Below are 14,846 nucleotides of genomic sequence, written 5' to 3'. Positions count from 1 at the left end.
ATAAAGAAAAGCCAAAACAATAGATCTAAAGCTACATTTTAAGGTAAGTGCTTGAGGGAGAGCCCTGGAACTCAGCAAGGCAGAGACTGGAGCCTGTAACAGTGGGGTGCTAGCCTAGAGTGAAGGACAAAGTGCACCTGCAACCATGACCCTGGTTCCCAGCTAGGGGCACCGTCCACTGCAGAGAGGCCCAGCAGATCCAACTGCCATGGACAGCCAGCAGCAATGCTGGCTCCCAGACAGGCCCACGTTGTCGCAGGTTTTCAGCCCAATGAGGGGAGTCCCCTGGAGTCCGCACAGTAGTTTTGCTTTGGAGAAGGAGCTGCATGATCTCTCCCCCAGCCCCAGAGCCCAGGGTCTGCAGTGTGGTGTGATCTGAGAAGGGAACCAATGCCCACACTCATACTGCCCCGGAAGTCAGAACTCTCTGCGTCTCTCTCCCAGTCCTTGGGCACCCACAGACATCTCACTACACTAGCAGAGGGGGAAGCAGCTCCATAAATTCACCAGAGCAACAGTGACCCAGCTCCCAAACCAGCCCAGTTCACTGCACTACAGGTGATACTGTTCAGCGAAGGTAGGGGGCGTGGCCATCAAGACCTTAGAGACCAAGGCCAGCTCCCTTCACTTGCCACCAGTGTCTCCTGCAGCCAGCTGGCTGCCTCTGGGCGTGGGCCACCACTGGAGCTGATGGTGGGTGCTGCACCCTGCCATCACTGCCTCCACCATCCTGCTACACATCAGCCCACATCACCAGAGACCCGAGGGAAGGTGCCACACTCCCTCACCATGACAGGGGCTGCCAACAACAGCAAAGCAAGGCCCAGGGCTGCCCGAGGGAAAAATCAACACTACTCCTGTTCGTTGGGAGGCAGGCCACACAGTTGCAATCTCCTATCCCTGCTACGTGTACCATAGCTGCTTGGGCTGACAGTCTCCTCATCCCTACATAGCTCTCAGAAGCTCTGGGTCTCTGATTCTGATGTTGCATTAGACAGCTAGGGGCCTGCACTGTGACATAGCGGGTGAAGCCATTGCCTGCGGTGCCAGCATCCTGTATGGGCACTGGTTCAACTCTCGGCTGCTCCACTTCCGATCCAGCTCTCTGTGGTGGCCTGTGAAAGCAGTAGAGGATGGCCCAAGTGCTTGGGCCACTGCTCCTGAGTGGGAGACACAGAGGAGGCTCCTGGCTCCAGTCTGGCCCAGTTCTGGCCATAGCGGCCATTTGGAGAGTGAACCAGTGGATGGGTGACCTCTCTCAGCCTGTGCCTTTCTGTAACTCTGCCTTTCAAATAAACAAATAAAGCTTTTTTAAAAATTAGCCAGCTATAGATTTACTGAATTTTAAAGTCCCACCCGCAGTTATCTTGGCAGTACCAGACCAACAGGTTTTACGGGCTTCACAGGGCCCATGAGCCAGACACTTCCCGCCTTTGTCTTAGATGATATGAGTCTGTAAACAGAAAATTCAAATGACTCAACTGAAAGACTAAAGGAATTTAATAAAGTAGCAGGATTTTACAGATTCAGCAAGTACCATCAAATTACCAATGAAATTCTTCACACAAATAGAAAAACAAAACCTCCAATTCATACAATAAGCACAAAAGACCTCAAGTAGTCAAGGCAATCCTGAGCAAAAAGAACAAGGCTGGAGGCATCACAATACCCGATTTCAAGACATACTACAGGGCTGTGATAACCAAACATCACGGTACTGGCATAAAAACTGGCCCATAGATTAGAAGAGCAGACAGAGACCCCAGAAATAAGTCCACACATCTGTAGCCGATTGAGGACTGACAGAACTGTCAAACAAGCACTGGAGGAAGGGTGGTGCTGGACACCCACGCACAGAAGACTGAGCCTTGATGCCCACCCCCACACATTCAGGCTACCCAAAAAACTCAAAATGCTTTAAAGAGCTAAATGTAGGACCTGAATGCCCGAAACACTAGAAGAAAATCTACGGGGAGTACCTCAAGACACTGGTATAGGTAATGACTTTCTGGACAAGACCCCCAAAACACAGGCAAGAAAAGCAAACACAGACAAAAATCAAACTTGGAAGCTTCGGCGCAGCAAAGGAAAACAATCATTGGAGGGAGGGGACCAAAGACAGAATGGGAGAAGATAACTGCAAGTCACTCTTGGGTAAGAAACTCAAACAAACTCAATAACCTAAAAAAGAATCCAATCTAAAAGAAGAACAAACCACATAAAAAAAGCCAGACATTTCCAGGACAAAGATTTTAATACAGCATTAACAACGGGAGCACCATACTAAACAGAAGCTATAACGCACAAGTGAAAATGAACTATGCTTTGGGTCTAAGTGCTTTTCATAAGGAGAAATTCAAATGGCCAACCAATTTATGAAAAAATACTCAACATCATCAACTACCAGGGAAATGCAAATCAAAACCACAATGAGATATCATTTCACCCCAATGAGTGCTGTATGGGAGAGATGAGAAACAGACACATGCACATAAACAAACAGGAAATATTTCAAAGTAAACCTATGGTCGAATTTTAAAAGCTATTTTGAAACAATTTCAAACTGCAGCTGCATTGTGTTTACTTCCCTTTATTCAATTCTACACAATGCATCGCCTTTCAAGATCTTTCTCATTTTTATATTCTATTTTTTAAAAAAATACTGCCTGGTGCGATGCTTTGGCCTAACTTGGATGGGACTATTTATTTTCAGAAAAGAGAATATATTACCTAAGAAAGAAAAAAAAAGTAAACACTTAATGGTACAGTTTTTGTTTTTGTTTTTTTTTTTACTCTTTTTATGCTACCTAAAAGAGAAGACTCCCTCCAAACTGCTGGGCCATCTTTAAGGTTTCACAGGCCATAATATCCGTTCCTCCGCATTTTTATACATCACTCCTGCCCCAAGGCAGCAAAAAAAAAAAATCATTAAGCTGACGAATGGTGGGAATTGCAGATGACCCCGCCCAAGGAAGCCTACGTGCCCACAGCCTGGGTGCTGTGCTCTTCCCTGCGAAAAACAAGGATTCCTGTTTGCCACCTCTGGTCTCCAGGCACAGCGTGTTTTTAACTGAGGGAAATTAGAAGGAGGAGAACCCGTCACTACCTTGACTAATTTAGCTCTGAGTCTATCTATATCACAGTCCTGGGTACTAAGATTTTTTTTTTTTTTTTTAATTCAAAAACAAGCTGAGAGTTAGGGGTAGGTCAAATTAGCCTTGACTTCTGGGTCTCCACGCTGTCCCAGGTGACTTTCAGGACGAATTTCACAGCTTCCTTCTCAATAACTAAAATATCGGGCAACATTTAAAACATCATAACCATCAACTCAAAGAGAGACCTGAGCAAGTCTATTGAACACCAAAGCTCCAGAAACCACAGGAGACAAAGATGGCGCCGGTGAATGGTGAGATGCGGTTCTGGGGCCTGATCGTGCCACGTTCTGCTTTCTCTGGCTCCCACCTTCAGCACTCAGGTGGACTCCTGTCGCCACTGAATGAGTGAAGTGGGTTTGAGACAACCACCTAAGAAGTAACCAAACGTCCATTAAGCTTCCAAGCATTCTATGATGACTTTTTTTTCAAAATTTTAATTAGATCTCACCACTACCCTGCATATAACCTCCAGTGTTTGTCACTGCACTTAGGTAAGTGCAATGCCTTACTTCACTCCAAAGGTCCAGGAGACTCTGTGTGGCCCAGCCTCAGTCTCTCCTCCTGTGTTGCCTGGACCCACCACGTTCCTGCTCATTATGCCCTCGACACTCCGGCCTTCCTTCCGTTTTCTTAACCTGTTCCAGTGTGGTGCCATTCAGGGTGTTTGCAGCTGTAACTTCCTCTGACTGTGGGGTCTGTTGCTTATTTTCCCAAAGGCGGTGCCACATCAGTCACCACTCAGGTCCAGTGTCAAGTCCCGAGAGAGTTCCTCCCTGGTCTCCCAGCACAGTAAGACCCTCATCTTATTCTCCTGCGGCTCCTCTCCCTTTTCACTGCTCTCTTTGTCACTTTGAGAAATGCACCTGTCCATTCATTTGGTGCAGCCTGTGAAAGCCGACTCTTGGTCTGTCTTGTACGCCTGGTACAAAGCAGGCACTCAGTACTCACACGCTGAACAAACGTGCCAATGCAAACACCCCAATGGCAAGAAAGCCAAAGACACAAGAGTTATAGAACGTGGAGTCCTCAAACAATGCAAACAGGGGCCCGTGTTGTGGTGTGGCACGCTACACCGCCACCTGAGCTGCCAGCATCCCATATGGGCACCAGTTCTAGTCCCAGCTGCTCCACTTCTAATCCAGCTCCCCACCAATGTGCCTTGGAAATCAGTGGATGGCCCAAGTCCTTGGGCCCTTGCACCCACATGGGAAACACAGGCAACACTTCTGGCTCCTGACTTGGGCCTAGCCCAGGCCTGGCCATTGTGGTCATTTGGGGAATGAACCAGCAGGTGGAAGATCTAACTCTTTCAAATAAGTAAATAAATCCTTAAAATAATAATGCAAATAATGCGAACTTCTATTTCAACAGTTATTTCTCCAAAGATTTTACTTTTTTTAACTTATGATAGAGGAAGGAATGGAGGGAGAGAGAGAGAGAGAAGATTGAGAGAGCTCTCCCAACTGCTGGTTTACTTCTAAATGCCTGCAACGGCCAGGGCTGGGCCAGGCTGAAGTAGGGAGCCAGAAACTCAGTTATTTGAGCCATCACAAAATTGTCTCCCAGGGCCTGCATTAGCCAGAAGCTACAGTCAGGATCCAGATACTCATCTATGGGACACGGGTGTCTTAACCAACACCTGACTGTTCAGTCATCAAACTGGGGCTGGCATATGGCCTATGAGCCAACTTGACTGTAGGGAGAAATAGGGCCACAGAACCTAATAAAATCATGTTGAAAAGCCCGACATTGCTAGGAGAACGACCATCTCGACACAGCATTAACTATGGGAACGCTAACACTGAAACGTAAGCCACAATGTGTCAAGGAAAAGGAAGCAGGCTTTCTAGGACAGGAGCTCAAAGATGTCAGCAGGGGGACAGACACTGGTACACCCTGGGATACATCTGCCCCATAGGCTTGTTCTATTGGGTCTTGGACTCTTTAAGGATTTACTCTCCATTTCCAACATTTAATTACTGGAAGATGTCACACAGAAACCTGGGCTATCCTGGCCTATTCTAAAGGTAAGCACACGTCTCTGAGTAGGACGGCTCTCCATTGCAGAGCTTCAAGCTGCTGGTCAGCTGACTGTCCCGGGAAGTGGGTAGGGGTCCGTCCTCCATTTCAGAGAGCCCAGTCTGTTTTGCAGGTGCATGGAGGCTCCTCGCACCAGGCACAGGATCCTCTGAAGAGCTGAACCTGGAAGTGACAGGCGTCAGCTCTGCTCACTTCGCACTGACCTGACCTTGGTGAATCCCAGGGTCACACTGAGCTTGTAGAGAAGCTGGAAAATGCAGTTTCTATTCGGGGCACTGGAAGAGCTAAAAACGTAACCACTCCCGCATGTGGGCGCACTCTGACCAAGAGGCTGTTGCTTAAAAGCAGGAGATGAAACTTCCAGGTGAAAAATTTATCATTCTGATCATCAAATATGACGACACTGAGGCCAGCTGCTTGCCACATCAGCATTCAGTATCGGAGAGCTGGTCTCAGTCCTGGCCGCTCTCTGCTTCCAATCCGGCTCCCTGACCACGTGCCTGGGAAAGCAGCAGAAGATGGCACAAGTCCTGTGCCCCAGGCAACCACGTCAGAGACCAGGATGGAGTTCCTGGCTCCAGCCTGGCCCAGCTGCAGCTCCAACTGTTGTGGCCATTTGGGGAGTGAACCAGCAGATGGAAAAATCAATCAATCTGGCAGGCTCACGAGGCTAATCCTCTGCCTTGCGGCGCTGGCACACCGGGTTCTAGTCCCGGTCAGCACGCCGGATTCTGTCCCGGTTGCCCCTCTTCCAGGCCAGCTCTCTGCTGTGGCCAGGGAGTGCAGTGGAGGATGGCCCAAGTGCTTGGGCCCTGCACCCCATGCGAGACCAGGAGAAGCACCTGGCTCCTGCCTTCTGATCAGTGCGGTGTGTCGGCTGCAGAGCGCCAGCCGCGGCAGCCATTGGAGGGTGAACCAATGGCAAAGGAAGACCTTTCTCTCTCTCTCTCTCACTGTCCACTCTGCCTGTCAAAAAATAAAAAATAAATCAACCTTTCTCCCTCTCTCTGTCACTCAGCCTTTCAAATAAAAAAAAATAGACCTTAAAAATGAGAATATTGAGGACAAAGGAGTTTTGTAGAAGCCTATCTTGCTAAACCACCCTTATCCTCCACCACTTCTCAACCCAATTAGTGGCCCTAGCCCTAACCCCTCTGCCTTACCATCCTCCCCCACCTTACTGTTCTTTATTCAACGCAGTCCTCCAGTAACTTGACACTAACTGTTTCTTTTGCTCCTCACTTCCTTTTAGAGGCTCCTGTTGTGGGGAGCAACTCGGACTAGACTAAGTTACTGGAATTAAGACTTATTCTATGCATTTGCTCTCCCACAATATGGCGCTGGGAGAGGAGTAAACAACTTCTATGCAGCTGCCTCTCACCAACTTGACTGATGAGCTACAGGAGCTGATCCTGCTCCTGATTGGAGGAGAGCAGAGTACTCGGCGTGTGGGTAGCAGAGTTGGGATTGGTGGAAGAGGACTATAAAGGAGGAGAGAGACAACATGCACCAGGAACATCCGGATAACACCTGAGCAGCCCCCGAGAGAGCCGGCCGGCGGTGTGCCACTCCTCCGCGGAAGTGGGGAAAGTGGCAGGGGGAGCCGCCCCTCCACGGAGGTGGAGGGGTCGGTAGCCAACCCGGGAAGGACCAGCAGCAAACCCGGGGAGGGCCGAGCAGACAAAAGAACAGCGCAGGGTCCTGTGTCATTCCTCCACGAATGGGGGAGCAACACCTGTGCAATGTAGTCCTGCATTAAATACCCTTGTAGGCTTTCCTCCTGCAATCTATCTTGTGTCCATTTCTCAGGCCCACAAAGGACCCTTCAAGGTCAGAGGTGAGGTTTTCTTGCCCCTACACTGGCAATAACAAGAGTAGACAATGCCGATGGACAACCTGAAATCTCTGTCACAAGCACCTACCATGTGCCAAGCATGGCCCCGATGCCGAGAACAGGGGATACCAGGCAAGCATAATCCTTCCCTCACGGAGCTGTCACACACATGGGGAGGTAGATGATAAATGAATGTCTACATGGTACCATGGTGGGCCTGGTGACTGTCATATTAGGCAGAGAAGGTTTCTCTGGGAGGTATTCTTTGAACTGACAGTCAACCCAAGTGAGGGAAGGAGCCATGAGAATGTTGGGCCAAAGAGTCTCTCAATGTTAGAACGCCCAGTTCAAAGCCCTGTGGCCTTCCTTTATAATGAATCAAAAATTAAGATGGATGGATGAATGACGAAATAAATACAGGAAAACATTAATTATAAGATGTAGGTGGCAGTTACGTAAGAGCTCACTGTGCAATCCTTTAAAATTTCCCTAATAAAAATGCTGGGGAAGGGATGGTTGGGGGGAAGCCCTGTGACAGCAGTGTGCTTGGCACTTCTGAGGACCCATAATGAGGGAGAGCAACTGGAGTGGGTGTGCGAGGAGGAGAGGCAGAAAATGAGGCGGGAGAAGGCGGCGAGATCACAGAGCCCGCAAATAGTCAGACATCATCCTAGCGCCCACCCCATTAGTGGCTGAGATTTTCTCATGGAACTGTTGGCTAGGCATTGGATATGCAAGCACAGAGTTCAGACAGGCCATGGCTGAAGTTACACATTGAAAATCCTCAAAGGAAAGGCACCATGGGAAGCCTGGGGTGGAGAATGAGTGAGTCACGGGTGGAGAGAGTGGCAGCATAGCCCAGCCTGGTGGGGCAGAGTTTGGAAAAGCTTCTTTGTAGGGAACCCTCGCCAGTACTTCTACCACCAGCACTCTGCAGACAATTAGAAACACCTCACTCTGCAGGCAACTTCTTTAGGGAGAAATCCTGGCATCGCTGCGGAGGTGTACCTATCAGTCTGCTCTATGTTCAACAGGTGGAAACTGGGGGAATAAGGTCAAACAAATGCCTGGAGCTGCTCTTTATAAAGACTTTGGAAAACGCCCCCATTTTCATCTTTTAGGGCTAAAGGTGCTGTGGGATTTCAGTGAGAAGACCACTGTCCATCATCACTGTGGCACCCTCACAGAGTCTTTTGGGGTTGGGCTTCTCTGCCCCATTTATGGCTTCTAGCAGCTTCCATCTGTCTTCCGTATGCTGAATCTCAGTGCACTACTGACTCCCAAGTTTTCCTTTCTTTCATTGCTCTGACATACGCCTTCTTGAGGTTCCACCCTCTTCCTTTAAAAAGGTCTTGTAGAGGAACTGAAAGACTCCGCTAAGAGGATTGGAACCCATAAGGGAGTTCAGCAAAGTTGCAGGATATAAAAATCAACACACAAAAATCAAAAGCATTTGCATACACAACCAATACCATGGCTTAGAAAGAACTTGTGAGATCAGTAGCATTCACAATACTACAAAAAATCTGAATACCTTGGGATAAATTTAATCAAGGACATGAAGGCTCTTTATAGTGAAAATTACAAAACATTAAGAAATGGGAGGGACACAAAAGATGGAAAAATCTTCACTGTTAATAGATTACAAGAATTAATATCATCATCCATACTACCCAAAGCAATTCACAGATTCAATTTTGATCCCAATCAGAATACCAAAGGCTCTCTTCTCAGATCTAGAAAAATCAACCCTAAAATTCATATGGAATCACAAAAGATCCTGAATAGCTTAAATAATCTTAAACAATAAAGTTGGAGGCATCACAATACCAGATTTCAAGACACACTACAAGTCCAGTATAATCAAAACAGCTGGTATTGGGCAGAAGAACAGACATGTAGACAAATGGAGCAGCTTAGAAGACACCAGAGATGAAGCTTCACATCTAAAACCATCTAGTCTTGGACATACAAGCTAAAATCACTCCCAGGAGAAAAGAAAGTACTTCAACAAATGGTGTTGGGAGGATTGGATCTCTGCATGCAGAAGTATGAAAAAGTTCCCTACCTGAAACTCTACAAAAATCAACTCACAATGAATCAGGAATCCCTACTTTATACCTCAAACCATCAAATTACTGGCAGAAAACGGGAGAAACACAGCAAAATATTGGCATAGGCAAGGACTTCCTGTATAGCACCTCGCAAGCATGGGCAATAAAGGCAAAAATAGACAAGTAAGATTACATAAAGCTAAGAAGCTTCTGCACAGCAAAGGAAACACTCAACAAATTAAAGGGGCAAACAACAGAATGGGAAGAACAATTTGCAAACTATACATCTGATAAAGGATTAACATCCAGGATATATAAGGAGCTCAAGAAACTCAACAGCAACAAAACAAACAATCCAGTTGAGAAATGGGCTAAGGATATGAACATCCATTTTTTTTTTCAAAGGATGAAACACAAATGGCCAACAGACACACGAAAAGATGCTCAGGATCATTAACCCTTAGGTAAATGTAAATAAAAACAATGAGGTTTCACCTCACTCACTCCAGTCAGAATGACTATCATCCAAAAATCAAAAAAATAACAAATGCTGGCAAGGATGTTAGGAAAAAGGTACCTGAATACACTGTTGGTGGGAAACCAGTACAACCATTATGGAAGACAGTATGGAGATTCCTCAAAAATTTGAAAATAGGTCTACTGTATGACCCAGACATTCCACTCCAAGGCATTTACTCAAAGGAAATGAAATCAGCCTATTAGAGAGTTATCTGTACCACAATGTTGACTGCAGCTCAATTCATAATAGCTAAGATATGGAACCAACCCAAATGCCTGTCAACTGAAGACTGGATAAAGAAATTATGGGATATGTAAACCATGGAATACTACTCATCCATAAAAAGGAATGAAGTTCTGTCTTTTACAACAAAATGATGCCATCAGATTATACATAGTGCAATAAGCCAGTCCCAAAAAGACAAATTATGCTCTATCTGATTTGTGATAAATAACATAGTCTAAAAAAAGGTAATGTATTTTAATGAAATTGGCATTTTGAGATTTTTACTGTTTATAGTCCTTGTCCATGCTCCTGAGGGACAGTGGGTTTTCCGCTTCCTAGCTGTCGAATCCTTTATTTAGTGGAGGGTTAGCCTGTGATTATAAAGTAAACTGCAAGTATGTCATTCCAAAAAGTCAAAAGAAAAGTCAAAAGGGGAAGAGGAGGGAGGGTGAAAGTGAGGAAGGGAGAACAGCGCAGGAAGTAGCATCATGATCTTAAACCTGCATATATGAAATACACGAAATTTATTCACTTTATATACATTATACCTTATTAAAATAAGGTCTTGTGAGACAAAGAAGAAGAAAGAATAGTGAAAGCAGGACTGTCTCTTCAAAATATTCTTGATCAATCTCTCATATTTATTCTGTAGGAGCAGCACAATGAATGAGGAAACTTATGCATGGGACTATGGTCATTACTTTACGTCTGTATCTTAATTTGGTGAAGAATTAATATTTTTAATAGCAGTGAGTCTTACTATCAGATACTTAGTATGTCTCTGAATTCATGGATTTTATCTTTGAAACTTTTCTGTTGTTTATATTGGCAGATGACTTGTATTTTCTTGTCACGTTCATTTTTGGTCTTTTGGTTGAGTGATTTGATTCACTTCTGTGAACATATATTTCTCCATCTCTATTTCTTTCAAATTAATGCCAGTATACAGATAAGCCATTGGTTTCTGTATATTATATACCACCAACAGATTGGAATTTGATTTTTAGCTCCAATTATTAGCTATTTCACTTTGTTTTTCTAGGCATAAAAATCTTATCAACTTCAAGTAATGATTTAGACTGCAGATTTATTTCTCTTCTTTTACAGCATTATCTATAGCACATTTGTCCCACCACGGAGGTCTGCTAGCAGTAGAAGGCATTACTCTTTCCTAAATTAATGAAAATGCTCTCAGTGCTTTTTCTTTTAAATGTATACTACTGATTTCTAGGAACTAACATTAAACATGTTTGGAGAATCACTATTTCTTAAATGGAGTTTTTACAAATGGATCATCAGTTAAATACCACTGGAGTGTCCATACCCTGAAAATCTAAAACCTACACGTAGAGCCATCCAGACTCATCTTATAGATGCAAAGCAGTGTATTACCAGGGTCTACCTGTTTGTTTTTTTCATATTGTGAGTTTTTTCTATTTTGGTAGTAATTCATGAGATTCTAGTACTTACCCATCAAACTGGCAGCCCCTTTAAATGCTTATGAAAGAATTCCTCACAGGATAATCAAGAAAAAAAAACACTTCCCTCTTTCCCTGTCATTGCAGGAAAGCAGATCCCATTCCTTCATAAAACACTCCTTGAAAATATTATTTCTAATTTTAAAAAAAGTCTTGTAGGATATTTAGAAAGCAAAGAAGGTGATGTCCTGTGGCATCTATATTTAACTTTAAAAACATAAAAATTATGATTGGTTATCGTACCTAAGAATGTTTGTTCTAGTGATAAAATTTATATTAATGTTTTTGAATGTCTACAGGTAAGATAGTAAGATCTGAATTTCTACAGGTAATATTGCAGGATTTCTTGGTGTGATTGGCATATCTTCTCTACTTGCTTGTGGTAACATAAAATTAGATCTGTGTTTTGTTTTTTTTTTAAATAAAGAGGTTGAGAGAGCCATATAATTAAATAATCTCATTTTAACAACTTTCCAAATTTGACACTCTTCTCCATTCTGATGCCAATCTTGGGAATGTATACTTTGCTATAAAATCACCCACTTCTCCATATTTCAAACTTAATGCCTTAATGTTGCATATATTTTGTATTTGTATAACTGTGTTTGCTTTTATTCATTCTTAACGCCATATAGCCACAGAATCCAAACTGAAAGTTCAAGATGTTCTTTTTACTTATCAAAGGGACTAAAATTTTTTAAAAGACTAAAAAATGCAATGTTAGTGAGGATCTAGGAAAACAGGTACATTTGTATATCTTTATTATAATAGAATATTTCGGGAAGTTACATGGTGATTAATCATTATTATAATGAAAGCATGATTTTATCTAGCCATCTTGCTTTGCAAAAAATTACCTAATCAAAGGAAATGTAGAAGAACCAAAATCACTCAAGAATGCTTAGTGTACCACATGTATAATAACAAATTACTTGGAATGACCCGAATGGCCACCTGTCAGCAGACGTTTGAGTGGCACAAATTCTCCTACGCTCATACTGTGAAGCACCAGAGGTCTACGAAAAGAGCAAGACTGGTGCCTGAGCACCGGTATGGACAAACGCCCGTAACATTGAGATAAAAAGTCACAAAATATATTATGGTCCCAAATTTAGAAGTGAAAAATCACACACACACACACACACAGAGAAAATCACTGATATTGTTGCTTGCGATTCTAACCAGTGAGAGGAATGCAAGAACAGGTGCCAAATGTGAACAATGGATATACTGGGGTTACAAGAAGGGGAGACTCTGAGTTTACTTGAATCACTTCTCTAACATCTGAATTGTTATGATGTGCTTACGCTTCATACTGTAATTAAGATACAGGAAATAAACCTACCTTTCCCATCTTAAAATGAAGAAAAATGTGGCAATATTTCCTAAGCACTGTGGCTAGGGATTTTCAAGTAGTGCCATGAGCCCAGTGCCAGGCTTGCTACAGCCAATGGAGAAGATGAGAAGGGCTTAGCCTGGCTGTGTAGAGTAACGAGAGGGACAGACGGCCACAATTTCCCACACTCATCAAGTGAGGAAGAAGGGAACTTGGGAATGTTATTGTCAGGTATAATATTCCAAACTGTACTACAGAATTAAATCATATGCAAGTCTGTTCAAATGACTGTTTACTGAATCCAGGGTTATTGAAAAAATATCTTCATGCTATAATAATTCTTTCTTAAGAGCTCATATCCAAAGAATACAGATTTGAGGCAGTGAATATACCCTAAAGGGGGAAAAAAAAAAAAAACAGTGTTACTGCCCTTAAAAGAATGGATATTTTATAATAAAATGGTAGAGGCTAATAAAATAAAAACCACACCCTAACAGAAAAACTTCACCAAATCAGGTGATTTTTACAAGAAGAGAATTCTCTATATAAAATTGGTTGGACATAGTTAAGGCTTTAACACTACACATTTACTATGAACTCCATGAAGTCTCAGCTCTATAAACTAATAGTCCCTTTATTCAAAGAGACTGATGCAGAATTCACATTAAAATGAGATGGTCTGTCTAAAGTTTTACGCCACAGACTTTGTTGTTCCCCAAGTGTCTTTGCTGTGCGTCCTGCTTTGTATGCCTCCGTGAGCCGCTAGGCACTGCAGGGGACTCAATCACCTTAGCTGAAGTGGCAATTTCTGCACCAACAGAGCTGTTTAGGGCAGCTCATTTTGGAGCTACAGTGGAATTGTTAGAAATACCCCCGGGTACACTGTTTTAGCACATTAATGAGGCTGTTCACAAAGAGAGTTTATTACAATAAGAGATAGATGTTTATTAGATCAGTAATATGATTACAGAACATGCTGTATGGGAAGGGCCTCTGGGAGCTACAGGCAGGATAATTTTGCAGGCATTAGACCCAAACAAAGAAGCCAAACAGCATTATCAAAAGTGCCAACTTTACTTTATCACAGTTATGGGTAAATATCCACACTATTAAATATCCATATTGTTTTCCTGCTTCAAAAATGATGCATAGGCACGCTTTCTGAGCTCACACACAACCAACGGGCGAGTTTCCTGTTCATCTCAGACATGGTCCCCTTTAAAACACACCTGGGAATTGGGTTTCATTGACTGTAGCTATAATGCATTTTTCATGACACGTTACTGTATTACTGAATAATAGGAGCAAAGATAATACGCCACCAAAAACAATGCATCAAAGAGACAAAAGCAGACACTGGGAGAGGCATGTACCTTGTGACAACTGCTATGCTAAGAGCTCTTCACCTACAACTCCCTTAGTCCAGGCAACAACCCTATGAGGTGCCTTCATTCAATTCCCTGCTTTGATATGCAAAAACAGCCTTATTGACCTGCCCATGGTCACTGATCTGGTAGCTCGTGAAGCCAACTCAAGCACAGTTACTTAAATGCTGTGTCCACGGGTGAGCCAACTGAATGATGGAAGTGCCTCTAGAGCCTGCCGAACACCCTCATGCAGAATGCCAATTAAAAGTCCCATCATTTTGTCTTCAATCTTTAAGGACACAACTATTTCCTCCCTATTGCTGTTACTTGTGAATTCACAGCTCCGCGCTACCGTGTTGTGACCCCTGCAGACAACAAGGCATCAGCACACTCCACAGTTGAAGAACCCAGCATACATTTCAGGAGGGCAACATAGTAAGGTCTAGCCCTGCCAAGGTAAACATCAACGAGGCTGACCTTGAGAGAGGCTGACCTTGAGACCCAGATTAAAGTAGAAATCCAAGCAAGCAAACTATCTGTGATCCATCGGCACCTCAATTTTAAAAGGTGTTTTCTTTATTGGCCCTCAAAGAGACAAGCTGCCATGTCTTCAGCCTGTTTCTGATGAACCAAGGAGAAAAGAGATCCTTCTGGAGGGAAAGTCAGGACGAAAATGCTACTTTCTCTGGAGAACCACACAGCATAAAGACAAGATGCTACTGCATGAGCCTCGGGGAGTACACCTGGACAGCTCTCCCACCTGGGGCCACTGCGCACCTCCATTTCTGTGCTATGAAATAATCAGGACGGCTCGTCTCCTTCTGCTCAGTTCTATTA

The 14,846-nt window shown here is 43.8% G+C and overlaps 1 protein-coding gene across 12 annotated transcripts in view; it reads right to left on the bottom strand.

The window, feature by feature from the left end:
• Nucleotides 1-14,846, bottom strand: part of ULK4 (unc-51 like kinase 4) — a 617,184-nt gene that overhangs the window by 141,059 nt on the left and 461,279 nt on the right. Inside the window, exon 35 of one of the 12 annotated variants that reach the window (XM_051852643.2) lies at nucleotides 12,247-13,035. The exons of the other annotated variants lie outside the window; for them this stretch is intronic. Coding sequence (XP_051708603.2) covers nucleotides 12,988-13,035 — 48 coding nt within the window. The 3' untranslated portion in view covers nucleotides 12,247-12,987. Of the gene's footprint in view, nucleotides 1-12,246; nucleotides 13,036-14,846 lie in introns of those variants that run through there. 12 annotated transcript variants of the gene reach the window in all.

The sequence above is a fragment of the Oryctolagus cuniculus genome, chromosome 10 (genome assembly GCF_964237555.1).
Source record: "Oryctolagus cuniculus chromosome 10, mOryCun1.1, whole genome shotgun sequence".
NCBI lineage: Eukaryota > Metazoa > Chordata > Mammalia > Lagomorpha > Leporidae > Oryctolagus > Oryctolagus cuniculus.
Note: the sequence above shows the minus strand (reverse complement) of the source record. Positions and strands in the feature narration are given on the sequence as shown.